We start from the raw sequence: 22,290 nt of genomic DNA, 5'->3' as shown, positions 1-22,290 counted from the left end.
CACATATTCTTGACGAATTACTTTCTCTATTGGTATTTTCTGTACTGTTACACTTTACTGAAGAAAAAAAACCAAGTGCATCCATAATTGTCCGTTCCGGCCCAGAATTTTCATTTCGGTGCATCACAAGTAGTTCATTCAACACATGTTGTCACCTTCCATGACAATACACCGCAAAAGTAGGGTAAGCATGGGGTAAGTTGTCACAACAGGGCTTGCCATTAATCAGCCTATTGTAGGCTTTCTAGAACAATCAAGCAGTAGAACAATTATGAAATAATCCAGATAAATTCAAATAAATAGCAAACCAAATGTTATAAATAATAAGTTGCATGAATTATGCAAATTGAAACCATCATATAAACCCAATTAACATTCGACTCAAAACCTTGTTAAAACATCCCCGTGTGACAACTAGCCCCAGTCTCCCTTAACATACATTTTTCAAAATTTCCTTTTAAACCCTCCCTCCATTTTGCTGCCACTCTGCATTCATTAGTCAGTCTAATTTAGCAGCTCCCCTTAACATTTTCCACGCAGTATCCAGGCCTGTAATGATGTACAGGTTGCACCATCTGTGTGTCAGAGCCCCCGTGCGGCTATGCTTCTCTGTGACTCATCGCTCTGCGCCATCACCGTTGGTGCTGTCGTACGCATCATCATTCTGCGCCGAGGCCGGCGTGCCAGGACTCCGCCGCATGCCGGCATCTCATACATCTCCGACCGTCATTTATTTGGCACCAGGCAATTAGAGGACCCAAAAGCCTCAGTGTGGGGTAGGACTAGGTCTCCCTTTTTAATCACCCTTCTTAATTACTTTCTCTGTTCCGTGTCATAAGCCGGCATCTGTAGCTGCTGCATTTAAACTTTGCGGCGAGCCCAGAAAAAGAGAGCCTTTCGGAGTTGGGTTCCTGTCCAAAAACATTACAAGGTTGTCCCATGAGGGGCCAATCCATCAAAGTGATTTTTCTCTCCGCCTCCACTCCAGCCCTCTTCTCCTTTGCAACGTAGTCATTTTCTTCTCACTGGGAGTGACATTGATTCATAAAGTACTCTGCTGCAGGTGCCAAGGCACACCAGAGTTTTGGTAGTGTCGCTGAGTTTGAGTGTGCGAGCTTGCGAGAGTGTGGCTCTCTCTATCTTCTCAGCAGGAGCCAATAGCGTTTAGCCGTACAGTATCGGCAGGTGGATGTGTCATATCACAGAGCCAATAGGTCAAGGCTTGAGGTTCGGAGAGCCACGACCTTGAAGCCGCTGTGCTGATGCAGTGAAAGGCTGCCGATGATCCTCGGGCGCTGAGGGGACTTAACCAGGTTCCAAGGGTCTGACAGGAGGACAGGTCTAATCAGGGAACCCAGCCCAGAAGGGTAAGACAGCATAATCCGCTCATAGCTCACTCTGCAGAGAGGGTCATAAAACTACAGGACTGACACATGGTATAGTGTGAATGGCGCATGTGGGTAAGGTTAGCATGGATGGAGAAAGACAGTTAGGGTCATGTGACCATGGAGCCACTTTATCAGATTTGGGTAGAGGGGACGCTCGGGAAGGTTATGTCTACTGTGTGATTGATTGATAACCTCTCAGAAGGTTCGCTAAGATGCAAGACATGTCGGACGGGCTGTATTTTCACGACTTGAAACTCGTCATGGCGTTTTAAAACGTAAAAATATGCTTTGTTCACAGGCCAGTGATCGATTGAAGATTTTTGTTTTGTTTTAGAATTTCCTCAAACACACAGCATATAATCATCTTTACATATTTATTATAATTTGCATATATATACTGCCATTTCAAAGTTTGGGATTGGTAAGATTGTTCACGTTTTTAAAAGAAGTATCTTCTGCTTATTGACAAAAGATTCTATTTCAAATAAATGCTGTTCTTTTGAACTTTCTATTCATCAAACAAAACTGTTTTCAACATTGATAATAATCAGAAATGTTAATCAGCATATTAATATGATTTCTGAAGGACACTGAAGACTGGAGTAATGATGCTGAAAATTCAGCTTTACATCACAGGAATAAATTACATTTTAAAATATATTAAAATAGAAAATTATTTTCAATTGTAATAATATTTCACAATATTACTACATCTTACGGTAATATCTTACCGATCCCAAACTTTTGAACGGCAGTGTATATGTAAACATATATATAAATCAATATAATTTGTGGTATATTTGTTTTTTAAATTCATATACATACATATTGCATCTATATACAATTGCAATTAGTCATTTTTAATTCTTAATTTAAATATAAATAAATGTATAATATATAAATATATTAGTTTGATTTCATTGTCAGCTTATAGCTTCACTATTTACTCCATTTTGCAAGCATGATGCAATACACACAATGCATCGGCTACACATCTAAAGTGGATTTTTTTGCTTTTCATTATGTGCTGAAAGCATTCTGTCTTTGTCAGGATGTGAAAAAGAATGCAATTTAAAATTGCCCAACACAAACCACTTTATTCCGATCAAAATCTCTTGATTGCACATCATGGCATAAGTATAACTACCCAACCTCCCAGGAGGACTTGAAGGCAGAAGAAGCTCCTCGATGTGTTTAGCACAAATGCTAATACTGCAAATTAGCCAACACTAAGCCAGTGTACCTCTCGGCTGCTGATCTGACTAATAATGGACCTGAGAAATCCCTGAGAGCTGGACTTCACAATCAGAACGAGTGTCCATAAAAAAGAGAGGGGAAAGAGTTGACACATCTGACGTCCAGAGCTGTTAAATTACTTTCAGATAGGAGGAGGGGTGTAAGCAAAAGGTTGTAAGTGACGAGACGAGAGAAAAAGCGAGAGAGACTGAGTGAGAGAGACATTGTTCTGCCATGCGGAAAGGTGAAGAGTGAAAGAGTGTGCAGGAGAGGAGACCCAGTTTGCAGTGAACTTCACAGAAGATGAATATCATAAGCTGAATACCCCTGATAAGGTCTCTGCTTGTTATCAAATGAACGTGATGTGATGTATAAGTTATCAATAAAACACACTGCTAGATATGTACACGCAATCAAAAAAAAAAAAAGATTCCACTCACAAACGCGTACACACACATACACGCTGCTGACTGGCTAACCGGGAGGACGCCCGCGGCAGGAAGTCAGAGCAAAGGAGAAGCCTCATTGAGCACAGTCTGGCAGTTTGAACACACAGCATCAAGAGCACACAATCGCAAACAGGCCAGAGCTGAATGAGTTACAAGTTTGAGGTCAGAGGATAGACCACTGAAAAACCATGGACTGACGTTTAAACACGTCTTAAATTTTCTATGAACTCGGACCTCAGACAAAATCAAAGAGCTTAACTCAGAACTGCGCAGTATGTTCCGTACAGATCGTTACCAAACAGCACAAAACACATTACAACCGAGCTCGGCGTGAGAAATCAGAGCTCTGTTCCAAAACATAGTGAACTGCCTACCTAGACATCATTTTAAAGCATCACAGGCACACTTCCAACATGTAAGCTGTTCCAATAAAGACCTTCTAACATGCTATCTATCTATCGATCCATCCATCCACCCATCCATCCATCAGTCTGTCTGTCCGTCTATCTATCATTTACATAAAAGATGTGTATACTTGTCTGTCTCTGTCTGTTTGTCTATCCATCCATCCTTCCATCCCAAACGTTTGGTGTCGGTAAGACTTTAAAAATATTTGTCAAAGAATTCTCTATTCTTTTACAGTAAAAAAACAGTAACATTGTGAAATAGTACAATTTAAAATAACTGTTGTACTATACTAGAAACATTTCTTCTTATTATCAATGTTTAAAACAGTTGTGCTGCTTAATATTTTTGTGGAAACCGTCACACATTTTCAGTATTCTTTAATAAATAGAAAGTACAAAAGAAAAGCATTTATTTGGAATAAAATAATTAGTAACATTAATAATAAATTCAGTCATTTATGGTCTTTTTTTTCTTTAAAGGGTAAATAAAATGTATCATTATTAAACAGCACAAAACATCTCTCTCTCACACACACACACCCACACACACACACCCACAAGTGTGGTTTACTATCTTTGTGGGGACTCTCCATAGACGTAATGATTTTTATACTGTACAAACTGTATGTTCTGTCTCCTTACACTAACCCTATCCATCACAGAAAACTTTCTGCATTTATTAAATTTTCAAAAAAACTCATTCTGTATGATTCACAAGCTTGTTTTCTCATGGGGACCTCAATTTAGGTCCACATGGTGACACGAGTCCCCATAAGTCTGTTTGCATTTAGGTTAAAGCCGGGATAGAAAAACATGAACATACACACACCACCCGTTATGTTATTCGTCATCTGACAGGATGCTCCCTTAAAAGACAAGTCAGGAATAGGATGTATAACAGTACAATAAAAACAACACAGTGCAAAAAAGACCATGAAGCAGAATAAAGCAGTGCCGGGGAAGAACATGGCACAACAACGCATGGGAAATGAAGCATCGAGCAATCCAAAGTACCGCCTCTGAAATGAATAAGTAAGAGACACCCCACACAGAAAAAGGGGACAGTAAAAAGAAACAGAATAAGCCAAGAGCCAGGAGACTGAGAAATGGACAAAGGGGGGGAAAGAGACAAGGATGGAGGGAAGAACAAATAGAGCAGGAGGCTTAGATGTCTGCCAAGCTGCCTGGACACACTCTGGCCTGATCTCTCCAAGCCTCCATCCCTTCACCCCTCCCCTTCTGTGGCCACGAAATCATGATTTAACAAACACTGCTTCCTCCTGCCGCCCATCCCTGGATGACACCATGGCAAAACACACACTGAGACCCACACGCAGTGAGTGTATTTAGAGCATGCAAAATCTACTGTCTCCTCAACTCTCCGCCCTGAAAGAGAGAAAGAGAGAGGGGCACAGAGATAGAACAAAGTACAGCAGGAGAACAGGAAGAAGGGAGACAGGATGACACAGCAAATGTGTGACAGACAGCAAAAGAAATGAAGTGTGGACGGAGGCGATGAGAAAGAACTGGGCTGAGACAAGGAAGCAAAGGCAGGTGAGAGGAGAAAGGAAATGAGTGTAGTTTGGCATGCTCGTGCTGAGTATGCCTGTGTTAACCATTAATAGTTCCTTTATTTATTGGAGAAACTCCATCATAAAAACATATACATTTAGCAGATGCTTTTTAACCGAAGCGACCTACAATAGAGGAATACGACAGACGATTGATCTAAAGATGTAATAAACACTATCAATGCTATTTATGCTATTAATACAAAGTTTCCGCCATCATTGGACGCACATCAAATGAGTTTTACTACAGTGGCCATTCCGAGACCAGATTTCCTTGTTTTTACTTTTTACATTAGAAATGCCAGCAGTATTTGAACTATCAACTGGTTTGTTGATTTTGCACAGAGAAATAAAAAAGAAATCCATAATGAATGTGCATAGAAATTTTGCTTTAGTAATGGTATTCAAAGGTCAACATAAATGAGAAATGCTGTGCAAAAATAATATATCGCAATCAAAGACATTGCTACTCGGATGAAATAAGATTTACTCAATTTTCACAGAGGTTGTTTTACCAGAAAAACAAAAGAAGTATTATATACACATCGATCAGGCATAACATTATGACTAATATTGTGTTGGTCCCCCTTTTGCTGCTAAAACAGCCCTGACTGGTCAAGGCATGGACTCCACTAGACCCTTGAAGGTGTGCTGTGGTGGTATCTGGTACCAAGATGTTAGCAGCAGATCCTTTAAGTAGCTTGTCTGTTTTATCAGACCACACGGGCCAGCCTTCGCTCCCCACGTGCATCAATGAGCCTTGGCCACCCATGACCCTGTCGCCGGTTCACCACTGTTTCCTTCCTTGGAGCACTTTTGATAGATACTGACCACTGCAGACCGGGAACACCCCACAAGAGCTACAGTTTTGGAGATGCTCCGACCCAGTCGTCTAGCCATCACAATTTGGCCCTGGTCAAACTCGCTCAAATCCGTACACTTGCCCATTTTTCCTGCTTCTAACACATCAATTTTGAGGACAAAATGTTCACTTGCTGCCTAATATATCCCACCTGCTAACAGGTGACGTGATGAAGAGATAATCAGTGTTATTCATTTCACCTGTTATATATATCCAATCAGGCATAACATTATAACATATATATATTTATATATATAACATATATATACTACTCTTGTTGTAATAGGGCTAAATAAATGTTGTTTTTTTTGTTTTTTTTAAAACAGATCGCTTTTTGCTCAAAGAAATATCTTTTTAAGTTTAAGTGCTGTATGATATGCGCTGCCCACATACAGCAGTGTAAAATTCAGAAAATTCTTTGAATCTTGAAAAGAGATGAAAGATTTCCAATTGACTAACAGCTTCAAACATAAAGGCCACCACCGAGAGAACCGGAACATGGAGAAAACAGGTGAGAAACAGACTGCCGAAAGTAGAATGAGAGAGAGAGAGAGCGAGAGAGAGAGAAGACGGAGAGAAAGTGTGTCTGAATCCAGCACCCTGGACAGCACCTATCGATCGTCTCCCAGCACACATCACCACAACTTTCACAGATTGCTATTGAGAAGTGACCTGTAATGCAATTACTGCCCAATGCAGAGCCGAAGTGGCCATCAATAATTAAAAGGCAGCCAAGTCGTGGCCTGCAATTGCGTTTTTATTCCCGCGTCGCTGTTGTTGTTGTGTCCACTTGCCCCGGCTACCAAACTGTTGCGCCACCGGGCCTCGAATGAGATTTGTGCAAATGCATCCTTCAATAAAACCAATCACATCGGACAAATGTCCTCCGCTGTAAAGTTTATTATTCCACCGGCATATGGCTCCGACCACAGCGCAGTAATATTAACCAGCAACAAATCACCACACGCAACTGCTGTCTGCTCGACGAGGCTATTATGAGTGGATATGTCAACGTACCTATTGTCTCATCCGCACAGTGTTTAGACGAAGTCAGCACGACATCAGCTGCAAAGGAAATGTGTATTTTTTTCCCTGCTTCCTGGGCCACTGTGCTGTCACAAGCATTTTTCACACTGAATTCTCGATACAGAACGTCTCTTCCGTATTACATAATGTTGTAATCAGTACAGCAGGCCCCCACAGTGGAGGCAGCGAGCTCTACAAGTTGAGAAGAAGAGCATCTATTTTTCACGACGACAGACGAGTATCTGTCAAAACGTCTCTCTCAGCGTCGGATTCTCAGGTTTAATCACTGTGAGTGATTACGTAAGGACTGTGAACTCGCAGGTGATTCTGAGTAAGGTTCATTTTCAAAAAGGAGGTCAATTCAGAGAGTGTGTGAGAGAGAGATGAGGTGAATCTCATGAAAATGTGCTCGGGAGACATTTCACCCCAAAATATTATTTTCATATATTTTGCATAAAGAAAAGGAAGACCATAATGATTTTTATGACTACTGCACACATCAACGCTTATACATTACACATACTATACCACAACTACGGTTTTAATTTTTAGTTAAATTATCGAATATGGTAGTACAATAAATACTTTACCATTATTTATAAATATTTTACAATTTAAGCATACATTTCTTTTCATTACTGTAATGAGGATTGCTAAAAAAAAATGTCACAAGGCAAAATATATGAAAAAACATTTAAGCAATATATATTGTTCCAGTCAAAAGTTTGGACACAATTGCCTTTAAATTATATTTCTCATGATCCCTTATGCTTAAATGCTTGAAATTATGCTTGCAAATATAAGTAAATATAAAACTCTTCAGCTCACCAAGACTGCATTTATTTGATGAGAAATACAGTAATGCAATAATATTGTGTAATATTATTACACATTTTTATTTTATTTTGATATATTTTAAAAAGTTATTCATTTATTCCTGTGATGACAAAGCTGAATTTTGATGATCCTCCAGAAATTATTCTAATATGCTGATTTGGTGATGGTAATTTTTTCTTATCATCAACAATGTGTTGCTTTTTTTGGGGGGGATACTGTGAAAAATATTTTCAGGATTCTTTGATGAATAGAATAAGATTTAAAAACATAATTTATTTGAAAAACGTATTAAAAAATAATTTAAGTCGGGGTGGATAGTGAAGAGAAAGTCCAGTGCACAATAAAGAAATTCAATAATGTTTAAAAATAATTCCAAGATGCACTTAAGAACAAATTTTATAGGTCATGACATCATTCCCATTTGAGTTTTTGTTCGATTTTGTTATTTAAATTATTTTAATACTATTCTAAAATATGAGAAATAGTAATAATAATATTATATTAATAATACGTCCAATATCTTTCCTTTGCGTTCCTGTAAATCACATCAGTTTAAAACACAACACATTCAAAGGTCTTCACACTCCATTTTGTCCCGGGCCTCTCTTGGGGAGCAGGTCTTTATTGACCAGTAGGCAGACTTATTGAAAGAGCTGCCACAAAAGTAGGTCGCGCGGTTGGTCAATGGTATGGATTTCTGGGTCTGTGGCATATCGTACACAATCGCCAGAGAGAGAGAAAGTAAGTAAATGAACAGAAATCAGAGCAAGGAGCCACATCGCCTGCTTCTGTCCTTCTTCCCTTCATGCGTTTCAATCCTCTCTTCCATCCCTCCTCTATTCCCATTTCATCTCTGTTCCTGGAGGCACGGCTCAGGCTCATATCAGAGATCAGAGTCGGTGTAGCTGTGCGTGTGTGTGTGTGTGTGTGTGTGTACACCTTTATGAGTTACAAAATAATGCATTGATCCACGTTGTGATTCCTTATCCACAGACTGTCAGTGCTATCAGGGGTCAATGGAAAGTCCATTTATGTGTTTTAGAGTATGAATGTGTGCTTTAAAATACTTTTCTTTTTTTGAGTGGGCGTGTGCATTTTTAGTCTAGATATATGTGCGTGTACGTAGGAGGTGAGGTAGGTTTATCTTTGGGTATGTTCAGAATGGAATACTAACTTTCTGAAAGAAAATAGCATGCTGTGTTTATCCAGTGCATACTGTGAAGGTTTTCTGTATGCGAGAGTATCCGAATGATGCAACATTTGCCAGAACGTGCAACCAGAGTGCACTGTGTGAAATACTGAATCCCATAATGCAATGCGATCAACTTGACATTTGACAGTGTTCTGACAAATTAACAGTGTTCATTTATGTTGTGTTTTATTATGTTTATATGCAGCAGTCTTTCCTGAGGGGCTGGCGCTTTACTTCCATTTTGATAGTTTTGTTATTAAACATTTGCCGGTTCCCGTCTCCTTCTCTGAACCTTGAACTATGCTACAAATACAACCAAGATCTCTTTTGACTTCATTATTTGACCGGACTGTCGTAAGTTAAGACACAAAACGGGATTAAAAATGCAAAACAACTGGATTTATTTATGAGGTGATAACTGGATGGTGCTTGCTGAATTAAACATGCATGTTAATGTGACAATGATGTAGGTGTTTTGAATTGTTCATACTATTTTGCGTAGTACTTTTAAAATAATAGCATATACTATGCCCAGTATACTAGTAGCATTCCATTTTGAACATAACCATGGTGTATCTGTGGCTATGCCACAACGAGCATTACAGCTTGAGTCTCCTGCAAATATATTTTACATGAATATTCATCCACATGAATGCGTATTTGTGAACATTTTGCATTTGTGTGCGTTCCAGTGAGTAATAGCTGCTCCGTTTGTACTCGTGCGTGTGTGTATTTAAATGTGAGCGAGAGAGCGGCCGTGGGTGTGTACACACACCCTCCTGCTGATGAGGCCCAGTGCCAAAATCAATAGAGTGCTTCTGAGGCATCATACTGTAGTACGAGAGAGGCCGGAAGAGATTTTTAATAAATCCACTGTGCATGAGAGCATGGCCTGAGTTGCCACTGCAATAGACCCCAACTAAAAAAACTCCACCTTTCTATAATCTATACGTATGAAACAAAATATAAAAGCTATATAAAAGTCATCTTACATAATAGTTTTTAGTATTTACTACAGAGTAAAACTCACAAGGGTTTTTGTTTAGAATATATACAGATTTTTTTTTTTTACATTGTTACAAAAATGTTGCCATCAATGGAATCAATAATATATTTTTTTTAAATATATTAAGATAGAAAAAGAGTTATTTTAAACTTTTAAACATTAAAAAGGGACAATTTAACACACAACAAATACCATAGGAACAGTCATAAATGACATTTTAAAAGGGCCATAACTTAAAGGTGCTGTGTGTAATATTTAGTTAGATCTATTGACAGAGATGCAATATAATATACATAACTATGTTTTCGGCAGAGTATAAAGACCTTACATAATGTATTGTTATGTTTGTATTACCTTAGAATGAGCCATTTCTATCTAAATACACCGCGGGTCCTATTACAGTGAAGTCGCCATTTTGCGCCGCCATGTTTCTAAGGAGGGGTGAGCAGTCGACAGTTGCAATTCACAACTTCAATACTAAATGCAGCTAACATTTACACACTGAACCTTTAAGAAAACAGGATTTTCTTTGTTCTTTCTTGATGTACTACCACTGGCAAAATGGGCTTTCAATAAAACTTGGCTGCCTATGCAGTAGAAAGGCAAAAAAAGGTGCTACCGGACTAGAAAAAACAAAGAAAAAGGGCTGTTGTCATCCCTTTTGGAAACACACATAATGCAAGTCCAAGGCCACTCCCACCAGTCTGCTGTGGATATGCTTACCAGAGTCAAATACCGCCTTGCTTTAGTAGAAAATACTTATTAGCAAACTTTTAGTTATAATGGTGTCTTCTTGTATTGTTCCTGAATGCAAGAATGTTTAGAGTTATTTTAGGTTTCCAGCACGGTGGCTAAAGTCTGCAATAAATACGGAGAGAACGCAGCAATGGAAAATCTGTTTGAAAACAGAAAATAATCCAGTTTGAAATGTTCACTCTGTGTTTGTAGTCAACATTTCAAACCGGATGACTATGAACACAGTGTTTTAGGGCAAACAGAGGAACCCAACGAAGCAAAATACATCATATACAGGTAAGAAAGCTGTTGCCATAGTGCTCTATTTTTACCATAATGCTGTTTAAAGAGTAGACAAAGTACGGTACAGTTTTCAGCAATATCTACTCTCAGTTATCTTACAATAATTGTTAATAACCCTCTGATGATCTGACTGTCTGTGGGTGGGGATACAAAAATGTGGAAGTATAATCTGTCGTTTCACGAAAGCCCTGGAGCTGTAAAAAGGACTTTCGCTGACAAATCAATGTGAATTTCTTGGTCCAGGTAACTTGAAGAATGAGTAAACATGGTTAATTTACATAATACTACCAACACAGTAACAATACAAAGTGGGTTTAAAGTTACACTTTAAAGGCCCCCTGAAATCAAAATGGAAGTTTTTTTAGCTTTTAGTATGACTATGTTAGCCTTAAGGTTATGAATAAGCTGGTGTGTTCGAAAACAATGACAAAACTCGCATTTAGGAGATATAAGCATTCAAAACTTCTGTTAAAAAAGATCCCAGATTTTGATGATGTCATCGCGGACTCATCATATCTTCTGTCCAATCAAATGCTCTCTAGAATCTGAAGCGCCCGCCCCCTACACTATAAATAGACGCTGAAGCAGCAGCTGAAATCGGTCAGCTGTTCACACATTTACTATTTTCTACATGGTGAATGGCACATAGCGCACTATACATGCGATAGGAAACGATTCAAACAGTGTAAATATGCTTTCAGTCGAGGCGAATGAAGTCTGGTTTCACGTTACTTTCACACGCACCGCCGCAGCACACACACATAGTCTAGACCAGAGCCGTTGACTAGAGACACGAGAGCGCAGCACGGATCATATGCACGAGTCGGCGCATACAACAAAACATATCAGACCCATTTAAATTCTGCACAGAATGCTGTATTTCAAAGCGATATGGAGGATATTATGATGATAAACGGTTAGAGATTATGAGGAAACTCTGGCTTTACCAAACAGAAAGGCTCTAGTCAAACTGTGGTATTAACGAAACGCTATTGGCTGTTTCAAAAAAGGGGAGGGGCTGCTTACAGCTTGAGCCATTTCAGGGGAAATTACGTCAACACATTGAATAATGCTGAGCGTTTCAAGGAACTTCAGTTCCAATGTGTGCAAAATGTTATTCAAAAATCATAACACATTAACATTTGATCACACGTGTTTACTTATAACTGGCTATTTAGTTATCAGCAACTTCATGAAACAACCATGAGTGATTTACAAAACAAAAGTCTTAAAGATAAAGGCCTAATGGTCAGAAAAAGTGGGAAATTGGTTGTATAAAACTAAATTAAGACCCTTAAATAACAATATGCAAAATATAAAAGTGTAGAATATAGCCCAGAAAATATGACAAATGATCATATACCTATATGTAATAACCCAGAAAAAATGTAAGGTACAAACGGCTGATTTTCTGTATCACACCAGAAGGTAATACACCTTAAACCAAATTACACCTATAAACACTATATTCTGTCCTGCATTACTTTATAGCTGCAATATTGTGATGTCAAATTTGGCAGAAATGCTCGATAAATGCTTGTGCAATTTTAGAGAGAGGATCCCGTACAAAACAAAAGAAACTGTCACGGAGAGTCAGGCTTTAAGCTAACAGGCGCAAATGTGTTTTTCACCATTCATTTGGAGCGACTGAAGGTCCAAGAACAGCCCACTCTTTTCAGCTCTTTCTATCTCTTCCCGACTTGAACTTGGGAGGCCTTCTTGCACTTGACAGAACTTTCTAACATAAAAACCACTTTCCTAAAAACCATCAAGCTGTCAAGTGAAGTGGAAAAATGAGAGAGATTACTGCATAAAGGCAGAGAGGGGGTTGGGGGTGGGGGGCAAAGAGAAAGAAAGGAAAAGAGATGGAGGATGGCTCAAGATTATCCTGCAGATAAAACACATAAAAGCTTCCAATGACTTTTTTCATCACTTCAGACTTATTTATTCGTCTCTCTTTCTTTGTTGACTAAAGCATTTATTGTTCACAATCAAAATGTGTTACTCATTTGGCCATGATGGTTCATTCTAGAAGAATAATTGAACATTTCCCCATGAGAAAAGAGAACAAATTTCTGCTTATACTGTACGTATCGATAAAATATCTCAAATTGAACGGTGAGAAATGGTTTCAAGTAATATTTCCACTAGCGAAATATGAGCTCAAACATTTCTCATTAAATTCTCCCAAACCCAAATGATCCCAGCTGTACTATCCACATTATATCCACACTATACGTCTCATTTACACTTTTTTACATCTCTTAAGAAATTATAGGAGAAACATCCGAGCCAAAGACAACCAAGAACTCTATTAAGTCTCCTGAGCTCTGAATGAGCAAACCGAGCGATAAAATGTTCCTCTGGGTAATTAGTATTCTTATGAAACATTTGTGATAGGCAGAGCCTTCGATTGAATTCATTTGCAGCTGCTGCGTTTGCATTTCGTGCAAATAGATGTGCTCATAATAAGACGATCAAGGGTTTTTCTTATTACAGTCAACATCTAACATGATGACTTACACGCTCGTGGCGGGGTGGGGGGTGGGGCGGATGAAGGAAACGTGTATGGCTGTGTGCGCGTTTTCCACCGAGTGAATATTCTTTGCACTAAGAGAAAGGAAGTGGAACTACAGCAAAGTGACTCCCCTTGCATTCGACATCTATGATGTCATAATCACTCGCATCAAAGGCATCCCGTTCGCCACGGCAACTGTCATTCTCCCTGGAGGCGTCATTAAAACAGAACACACCGAACCGAGCTGAGCAAGAGCTTACGGAGGAACTTCAAAACACACACACACACACACACACACACACACTGCAACCAAACAATGTAGAGTGGGACAGCAAGTTTGTACTGAATCTAAAGAGGAGTGACAGAGTAATACACACACACGTGCCCGCAGACATTCATACGGCACGATCGCACACACACACACATGCTCAGAGACACTAAAAGACACTATAAATAGGCCAGCTCTAATGTGGTGCTGTGTAGTTCTTGCCCTTGGGTACAAGGCTCTTCCAGAAAGAAAGAGAGAGAGATGGAGAGGAAAAAGGAAGGAAGAGTACGAGAAGCGAGTGAACGGGATTGAAAATGAAGCCAAAAAAAAGAGAAGAATTAGCGCTTTTTGAGGGCTAACTTTTTGAGATATACAGCAAAAAAATATGCTGAAATTAATCTTCTAGCAAAACCTGCATACAATGTGTTTCAAATGTAAAATGTAAATTTGGGTAGTTGACACATAACACTGCACTATTTTTTTATTTATACCATATATACACTAACATTCAAACGTTTATTTAATCAAAAATACAGTAAAAACAGTAATATTGTGAAATATTATTACACCTGAATTTCTAAAATATGCTTTGATAGATTGTCTAAAATAAATGATGACAAAGCTGAATGTTCAGCATCATTACGCCAGTCTTCAGTGTCGTTACGCTGATTTGGTTATCATCAAATTGAAAACAGTTGTTTAATATTTTTTGGTGGAAACGGTAGCACATTTTCAGGTTTCTTTGAACAGAAAGTTCAAAAGAACAGCATTTATTTGAAACAGAATAATAGTTTAGCATGTCACATGGCAAACTTCTCGAAAGCATTTTATGTCAACTACCCATTCGTTCTGGTGTGCATGTGTTTTGATGCATGTGTTCGACCGTGATGACCTACCCCAGGTAGCGTCTTCTGCTCGTGAAGCGCGGTCTGAGCTTTTAGCGCCGATTCTCTTGCACAGTATGTGAGGAAGGCACAGCCTGAGAGAGGAAATAACAGAGACAGAGATAAATTAAAGACAGGTCAGAGAGGTTGAGACACAAGCAGGTGTCCGTTTGAGTAGAGCTGGGCTCTCTACCTTCATATTGTTTTCGCCAAACCCAGGAAAGAAAAACAACATTATTACATTTGTGTAGCAGACTCAGAGACATAAAAGAAAGAAGAGAGATGAAGAGGTTCTGAGAGCACATGCCCACAGCCATACACACTTACGCTCCCCAGAGAAAGACGGAGAGTGTGCGCAAATACAAACGTGTGTGTGTTTGTGGAAGAAAATATGCAGCTTCTTTTAATTTTCTGGCTACAAGGCCTTGCTGGTATCAACATTTAGCAGTGTGTTTGCGTATGCTTGCTCATTTATTTGACAGACAATAAGGATGCACAGTTCGAGATATTTTGGCCAATAAAAAATAGTGTAGAAAATAGCATTCATATTTACACTCTTCAGAATATTACCTGTTTTAAAGGTGAACTATGTAGGATTTTTGCAGTAAAATATCCAGAAACTACTAGGCCAGTGTTATATATTTTGTTCAGTTGAGTACTTAGAATATCCCAAATGTTTTCAACTATTTGTAAATCGTGAGAAAATTGCTATTTTAACAAAGGAACCGGGACGTGTGAGCTATGCGTTTGAGGGAGTCGCCTGTCGATTGCGTCATATCTGCGTGACCCTCGGTTTCCGGTTTTATTCAGTGAAACACTTTACTCTCACTGCAGTGTGAACAAGTGTCATAGCAGCCGCCGAGCGAACGTCATAACTTACTTTTCAACACACTCAGATATATCTAATACGATAAACAGAGCTGCGTTACCTCATATACTCATGACTGGAAAAGAGGAAGTGGCGCCGGCAACCGTGTCATAATAAAAGTCATGCCGGCGACTATGCCATAATAACAGTCCCGCTCTTCAATCGCTCCTGCGGCCTTGCTCAGCTCCACAACACTCGCTCCTGCTCTGCTTCAGACTACAGTAATGTTAATAATCGCATCCATCAACATGATTTCTGCCCGAGTCCTATCCTGACTGTTTTCCACCGGCTGTGAGGTAGGGTGACCACCTGCTAATAAGCCCAAGGGGGGACAAGGGGTATGTTTCTGAGGGACAATGTGGGACACTGCCTGGCGCAGCGGTGCCCCACCCCACGGGCAGACTCACTGATAGTGGTTTACCCATTTCTAGCACGCAGCACCTTACATGGTATTGCCCTATTCCCCTAAACGTGTAATTGCTGATGTATGCTCATGAATAGGCCAACCACTGTTTATTTTTTCTCTAAATAAAGATTCATAATATTTTGAACATTCAATGAATTGACAGATGCACTTCCACTTACGATTTTTGTTTAGCTATTTAATTTTATTTATTTTTCATTACAATTTATTCACTTTAAATAAATTATAATATAAAATTATAGGATTAACAGGAATTGCAGTTCACTCTAAAAAAAAAAAAAGGTTCTATATGGCACCAAAAATGGTTCTTGGCTCGTACTCAACCTTTTTAAATGCTATATAACACCAATTTTTGGTGCTTCAGTGGTTCTTCAGCGGTTCTTCAGAGGTTCTTCACCGGTTCTTTGACTAAGGTGCTATATAGCACCTCTGAAGAACCGCTGAAGAACCACTGAAGCACCAAAATTGGTGTTATATAGCACTAAAAAAGGTTCCCCTATGATTACGAGCCAAGAACCATTTTTGGTGCTATATAAAATACATTTTATAATTAAGCAAAGTGTCCTGAACATTAATCTAACTGCAAATGTAAAATATACAATTTAAAACATTATTAACTACTGAGAACACAAAAAATAATAATATTTGTTACATGTCCCCGGTATCTAAATCTAAACTTTATCATGAAATATAATCATTAAAATCGACTTTTTTTGCATTGTTGTGTGACTCCATATACCATCTATGCTTAAAACATATATTTTTAATAAAAAATCCATAAGATATGTTATATAAAATACACATTTTAGTCGTGTCCCCAGGTTTTCACTCAGTCCTGTTATCCCCTCTAAAAACTTGCATCATGCCACTAGACGAGCTTTTCAACAGGATGTTGCATCATCTGGATCTTATGTAGGCCATGGGAAGACCAAAAGTAAGTCCTCTCATTTTTATTTCTGTATATTTGATGAAATTGTAACTTTGACTAGGAAGGTCATATCTCAACGCACTGTCCTGTTACCTACATTATTTCTTAGAGGTTATTTGTTTATTTAAAAAAATATAAACTTTAGGTAAGTCACTACAATTTTCTCAGTGTCCTCATGCTATTAGCTACTTAGCCAAGTGGCAATTTGGCATGTGTTTGCTTATTTTTTGCTTAAAAACTCAATCCTGTTACTTTCAGTCCTGTTACTCATATGAAAAATAACAGGAGTAAAAGTAACAGGAGTGAGTAGAGTCCTCTGTTTTGTTGATTTAAAATTGTGAATATTAGTTTATATATAATATTTACCTGATTTATGAGTTTTACAGTTGAAATTAGGAAAAAATTTGACATTTAGCACACACATGGCTATGCACTCTCTCTCTCTCTCTCTCTCTCTCTCTCTCTCTCTCTCTCTCTCTCTCTCTCTCTCTCTCTCTCTCTCTCTCTCACACATACACACACACACACACAAACACACACACACACACACAAAATATTTGTGTTTTTTATTCAAATACACCTTCATATAGAGTGTTTTTTTAATCACAAATATTAATTATTTGAACATATAACCAACAATTTCTTTAAAATATTTACTATCTTGAAGGGAAAACAAAGGAATTAATTGACATGATTTTAAACATGCTTTTTAAATGGCACATGAGTTTTGGTAACAGTACTGAGAAAACATACATCCGTCTTCTGCTTAGAAACCTTGTAAAGAGCTAAATAAAGTTACCTGAGATTGACCAATTCTAGGGGTGTAACGGTACACAAAACTGACGGTTCGGTACGTAACTCGGTTTTAAAGTCACAGTTCGGTAGCCTACAGCAGTTTTACAAAATTGCTTTTTATTAATTTTTATTCAACAGTGGTTAAATGAGAAAATGTTTTGTCTGTCCTTAAATTAATTCAGTTAGAACTAAAAGTTTCTTAAAGATAATGCTGTAAACTATATCGGGAGCCCTTACTTACATATTGCTATTAAAGATTAACAACAGAGCCCAAACTATTAGCCTAAATTCAGTTGCTATTTATTTTTAGATATAATAATCAACACATAAGCTTCACATAAGGCAGTTTTTGCATTAACTTCTAAATCTAATTATTATTATTTTTTTTCTCAAATTTGTTGTTGAAATATAATCATTTAGTGGCTGTAATTTTCATGACAGGTTTATTTAAACATACATTAAATAAACAAGACATCACTAACAGGCTAAGTAGTAAATAATGAATATATAGGCTAATATAGTGCATGTATTCAGTGAAAGAGTTCATCTCTCTAGTGAACTAACAGCTGTGGACACTGAATGACTTCTGAGGTAAACGTGACACTGTTTACAAGCTGTTTTATTGTCTTTCCGCGGTTGAAACACCGATGGAGCGATTACACAACAGATGATACGTTTCAGCAAGTTGTAAAGTATCCTCAACATACCTTAAGATATTAATTAATATTTATTCTTTCTCAAGCGGCAGCGCGCGGCTCGCCAGTGAACGCAATCATCTGTTCCTGATCGCGTTCACTCACGCGCCGCGCGCTGCCGCTTGAAGTTGAACTGATACCCGTCTATCAGTCGCGTCATATTATAGAGCGTTAAAACTGCATGTATCGTTTGAATTTCGTGATAAAATGGACTGAATACTTAATATGTTCGTGTGGGAACTAGGATTGAAGTAATGTTCGTTTGGCTGCCTGGGGCTCGAGGATATAGAGCGACCAACTTTTTTTTTTGAGCAAGCATTGATTATGCGTGACACGGACTCAATTTGCGGGACGCATGAATTGGGCTTCAAACGCTGTGCGCGCACGCGCTACGCGGGACGGGTGGTCACCCTACTGTGAGGTGAAGATCACATGTCCCAAGATTCTGCGCTCAAACGTGGCGTCATCAAACTACGCCTTTGTTTTGAACAGGCGACCTCTAGTGGACGGAAAAGTTACATAGTGTAGCTTTAAGTACACTCAGGCTTGAACATTTTAATGTACAAACACCTGCTGGGTTTGAAACCACAGCATGAAAAAAAAAGCTATGTGCAGACAGAAATATCATATTATCAAACAGATATATAACATTTTTACTGGCCCCAACAATAAAGAATGTTTTTAGCAACGTATTTTAAATGTGTTATAAGTATACAATTCATTAATCATTTAAAATAACTAGGGCTGTCAAATCGATTAATCGCGATTAATCACATCTAACATAAAAGTTTGTGTTTATATAATATATGTGTGTACATATATGCATATATACAGTATACATACAGTACATACATATATATGTTTGTATGTACAGTATATATATATATATATATATATATATATATATATATATATATATATATATATATACATACACATATTTTATGCTATGTTTGATGCGATTAATCACGATTAATCGAGTTGACAGCTCTCATAACAATTTATTTCAATTTATTGATTAATTTGTTGTGTTTGCAATAATAACTATGACAATACATTCATAATTATTCAGTCATGTGAATGATGCTTCTGGGATTTCAACAAAATGTTAAATATGATCTGCCATTTAAATGAGAAGAATTCAAAACCACAATGTTCAATCCATTAAAGAGCACCTAATGTTTAAGCTTTGAGACCTAAAAACACAAGTGCATTTGTACATCAACAAATGTGAGATTTTAGAGACAATGTGGCACTAGTCCAGAGGACAAGAGGCAGTTCCAAGCAAGATTTGCAAATCCTGGCAGGAAAGAATTAGCTAAATTTGCTGCATGATGAAAAGATAAGCCAAACAACAACAGCAACAAAAAGTTATGGAGGAAATCTGTAAGAAGCTAGAATGAGATAGCGAGAAAGTTCATCCAAGCACGCCTGATGTGATAAGATTTTTTCCCCCTCAGCTTTCATTGGCTGCTTCAACTCACGCCTCTGTCTTTAAGTTGTGTTAACATCCAGCTCTACGAACAGGCACTCACTCTCATATGATGCTAATCTCACCCTGCTAAAGTAGTTTGCTAAAAACAACCGTGAATCTTTTCAGCGTCAACTTAATCAAAAATCCCACTGGGATAGGAATTGAGTGGAATAACCACTGAACAAAAGCTGAAACGATTAGCGTCGCATTTGTACATGAAGTAAGCAAATTTGAATATGCAAAAGCATGTTAATGGATGCTAATGTTTATGCTAATCTCGCATTAATATTAAAAAAATGCTAATATATTAATATGCTGAGTAAACATGATAATCTGCCGCTGACATTTCCGCCTGCATGCTAATAGTGTCACAAACGACGATAAGATGGTAAGACTGATTGCCAACCAAAATGGAAAATTAAAACGTTAATTTATTTTCAAACAAACCCTTGTTGAAGCAGGATGCTAATCTTATCTTTTTAACAAAAAAACGAACATAAAATCATTTTGGTGATGAAAGAATCCCAACCCTTACAAAAATGTTAATCACAGCTTCCATAGTTAATGTAAAAACAGCCGTATAATTATAAAAAATGTATGAGATTTCGGTATTTTTAATTGTATTTGTTAATATTTGTTAATGCACTTTGAACTAACAATGAATTTTACTAACGTTAAAAAATATTTAAAAATGCTCGAAAAATATATTGCTCATTGTTACCTGTGCACTGTAACCAGTGTTAACAAATGAGAACAGCATTTAAAGTGTTACATAGATTTCTTTCATACAATGTCAGAGGTTTTAGATTCTTTCTTTTTTAATGACAGCAGTAGTTTTTAAAAACATTTTTGGAGCAGATTTTGCCCTTATTGAGATAGGAAGTAGATAGGAGGTGAATAGTGAGAGGGAGGGGGATGGGATCGGAAAAGGTCCACGATCCGGGGCTCGAACTCGGGTCGCCCAAAGTGCGACATGTCGAAGCGCTGCCCACAAGGATATTGGCTCCATTTAATATCGAACTATTTCAGTAACAATAGGGGCTTTCGCACTGGAGGAACCATTTCGGAAGTACCCAGATTTTGGCGTGTTCGCACTGCAGGAACTAGGAATGATTTTAGTTCTGGCAACTCTTCTGGGGAAACTAATTTAGCTCCTACTTCAGAGTAGGTTCTAACCCAGCACAACAGGAACTACCAGTGGCGTTAATGTACGCTGATTGGCCGAACGCACACGAAACACCAGCACCCGCCATTTTTAAAAAGCCATGTACACACGCAGATAATAACCTACGTATTTACTCCAGAAACTAACTTTACGAACATGGAAAACAGTGATAGATAGACCTTTGCGCTAAGGAGAAAATCCAACGCAACTTTGAGGGGACCAATTTAGCGAAACTATATGGCAAACGTTAATACTTTTTCATATACTGTCTACTTTCGTTGTATAAAAGTTATATCTAATAAAGTTTTAGACACAGGACTGTTAAACAGATCCTAAACTAATGAAGACAGAGAATGCGAGCACTGTGTGCTCAGACATGCCGTTCTCAGTGCCGTCAAAATAAAGGTCCACAGTGTTGTCAAAATAAAAGTCACAACAACAAGTGCGGCTTACATCACTTCAGAGTTCCTACTGGCGTTGCGAATGCAACCAGGAATACGGCCCTAGGGCTACCTATATTTCTCGGGGAACCACCCTGGTGGCTACTTCCTAGAACTACCCGGTGTGAAAGCCCCTTATTTTGGTGGATCCTAAAAGAAAAGCGTGACCTCAGAAAAGAAGCAAAGGGAACTAAGTAAAAAGACTGTGAGGGCAGCAGCAGCGTATAGGTTTCTCTCTGCCTCCCCATTAAAGTCCCAGTCCCGCAGGGACGCTAAACACACACAAGGGACACACGCACTGACGTCCACACACACGGCCCCCTGAGGCTAGAGCATGAATCAGCAATATTCTTCCCCGCTGTCCACTCTGTGTGTTTAACCCCGGCCAGGTTGGATGAGCGCATGTACACGTGCGTATATATGTGTGCGTCGATGTGTGTGTCTCCCGCAGTCCTGCCTGGGTTTTTTAATTAACTCTGACTCATTAGCGTTGGGGAGAGCTCAGTGTGACAGCTTGGCGTGCTCCTCTGAGGGCCTGTCATGTTATAGAACAGGCTAGAGCTCTCATGGGACACTTGCGCATGCTTCCCTGTCCCACATGACAAGTGCTGGAGTGCGCAGTGCGCACACACAGGCGAACGCGCACAAATATACGGGATGAACTTAAAGATAATGGAGAGCCTCTATTTGTTTGTCCTCTAAAAGCAATATTGTTTCTTTCCGTCTGGTCAAGAAAGCACTTTAAGGACAACAGAGAGAAAATGCAAGAGAGAAGAGAAAATACAGTACAAAGGGAGCAGTGAAGATAAAACACAACGG

General features: G+C 38.6%; 1 protein-coding gene across 1 annotated transcript in view; it reads right to left on the bottom strand.

Moving 5' to 3' along the window:
- The window catches only part of celf4 (CUGBP, Elav-like family member 4), a gene marked incomplete at its 5' end in the record, with an annotated part of 104,350 nt that overhangs the window by 55,045 nt on the left and 27,015 nt on the right, over window positions 1–22,290 (bottom strand). The window contains one exon of the mRNA XM_079834941.1: window positions 14,695–14,777. Coding sequence (XP_079691067.1) covers window positions 14,695–14,777 — 83 coding nt within the window. The remainder of the gene's footprint in view (window positions 1–14,694; window positions 14,778–22,290) is intronic.

This window comes from Gobio gobio, assembly GCF_949357685.1.
Source record: "Gobio gobio genome assembly, chromosome: 14".
Lineage (NCBI taxonomy): Eukaryota > Metazoa > Chordata > Actinopteri > Cypriniformes > Gobionidae > Gobio > Gobio gobio.
Note: the sequence above shows the minus strand (reverse complement) of the source record. Positions and strands in the feature narration are given on the sequence as shown.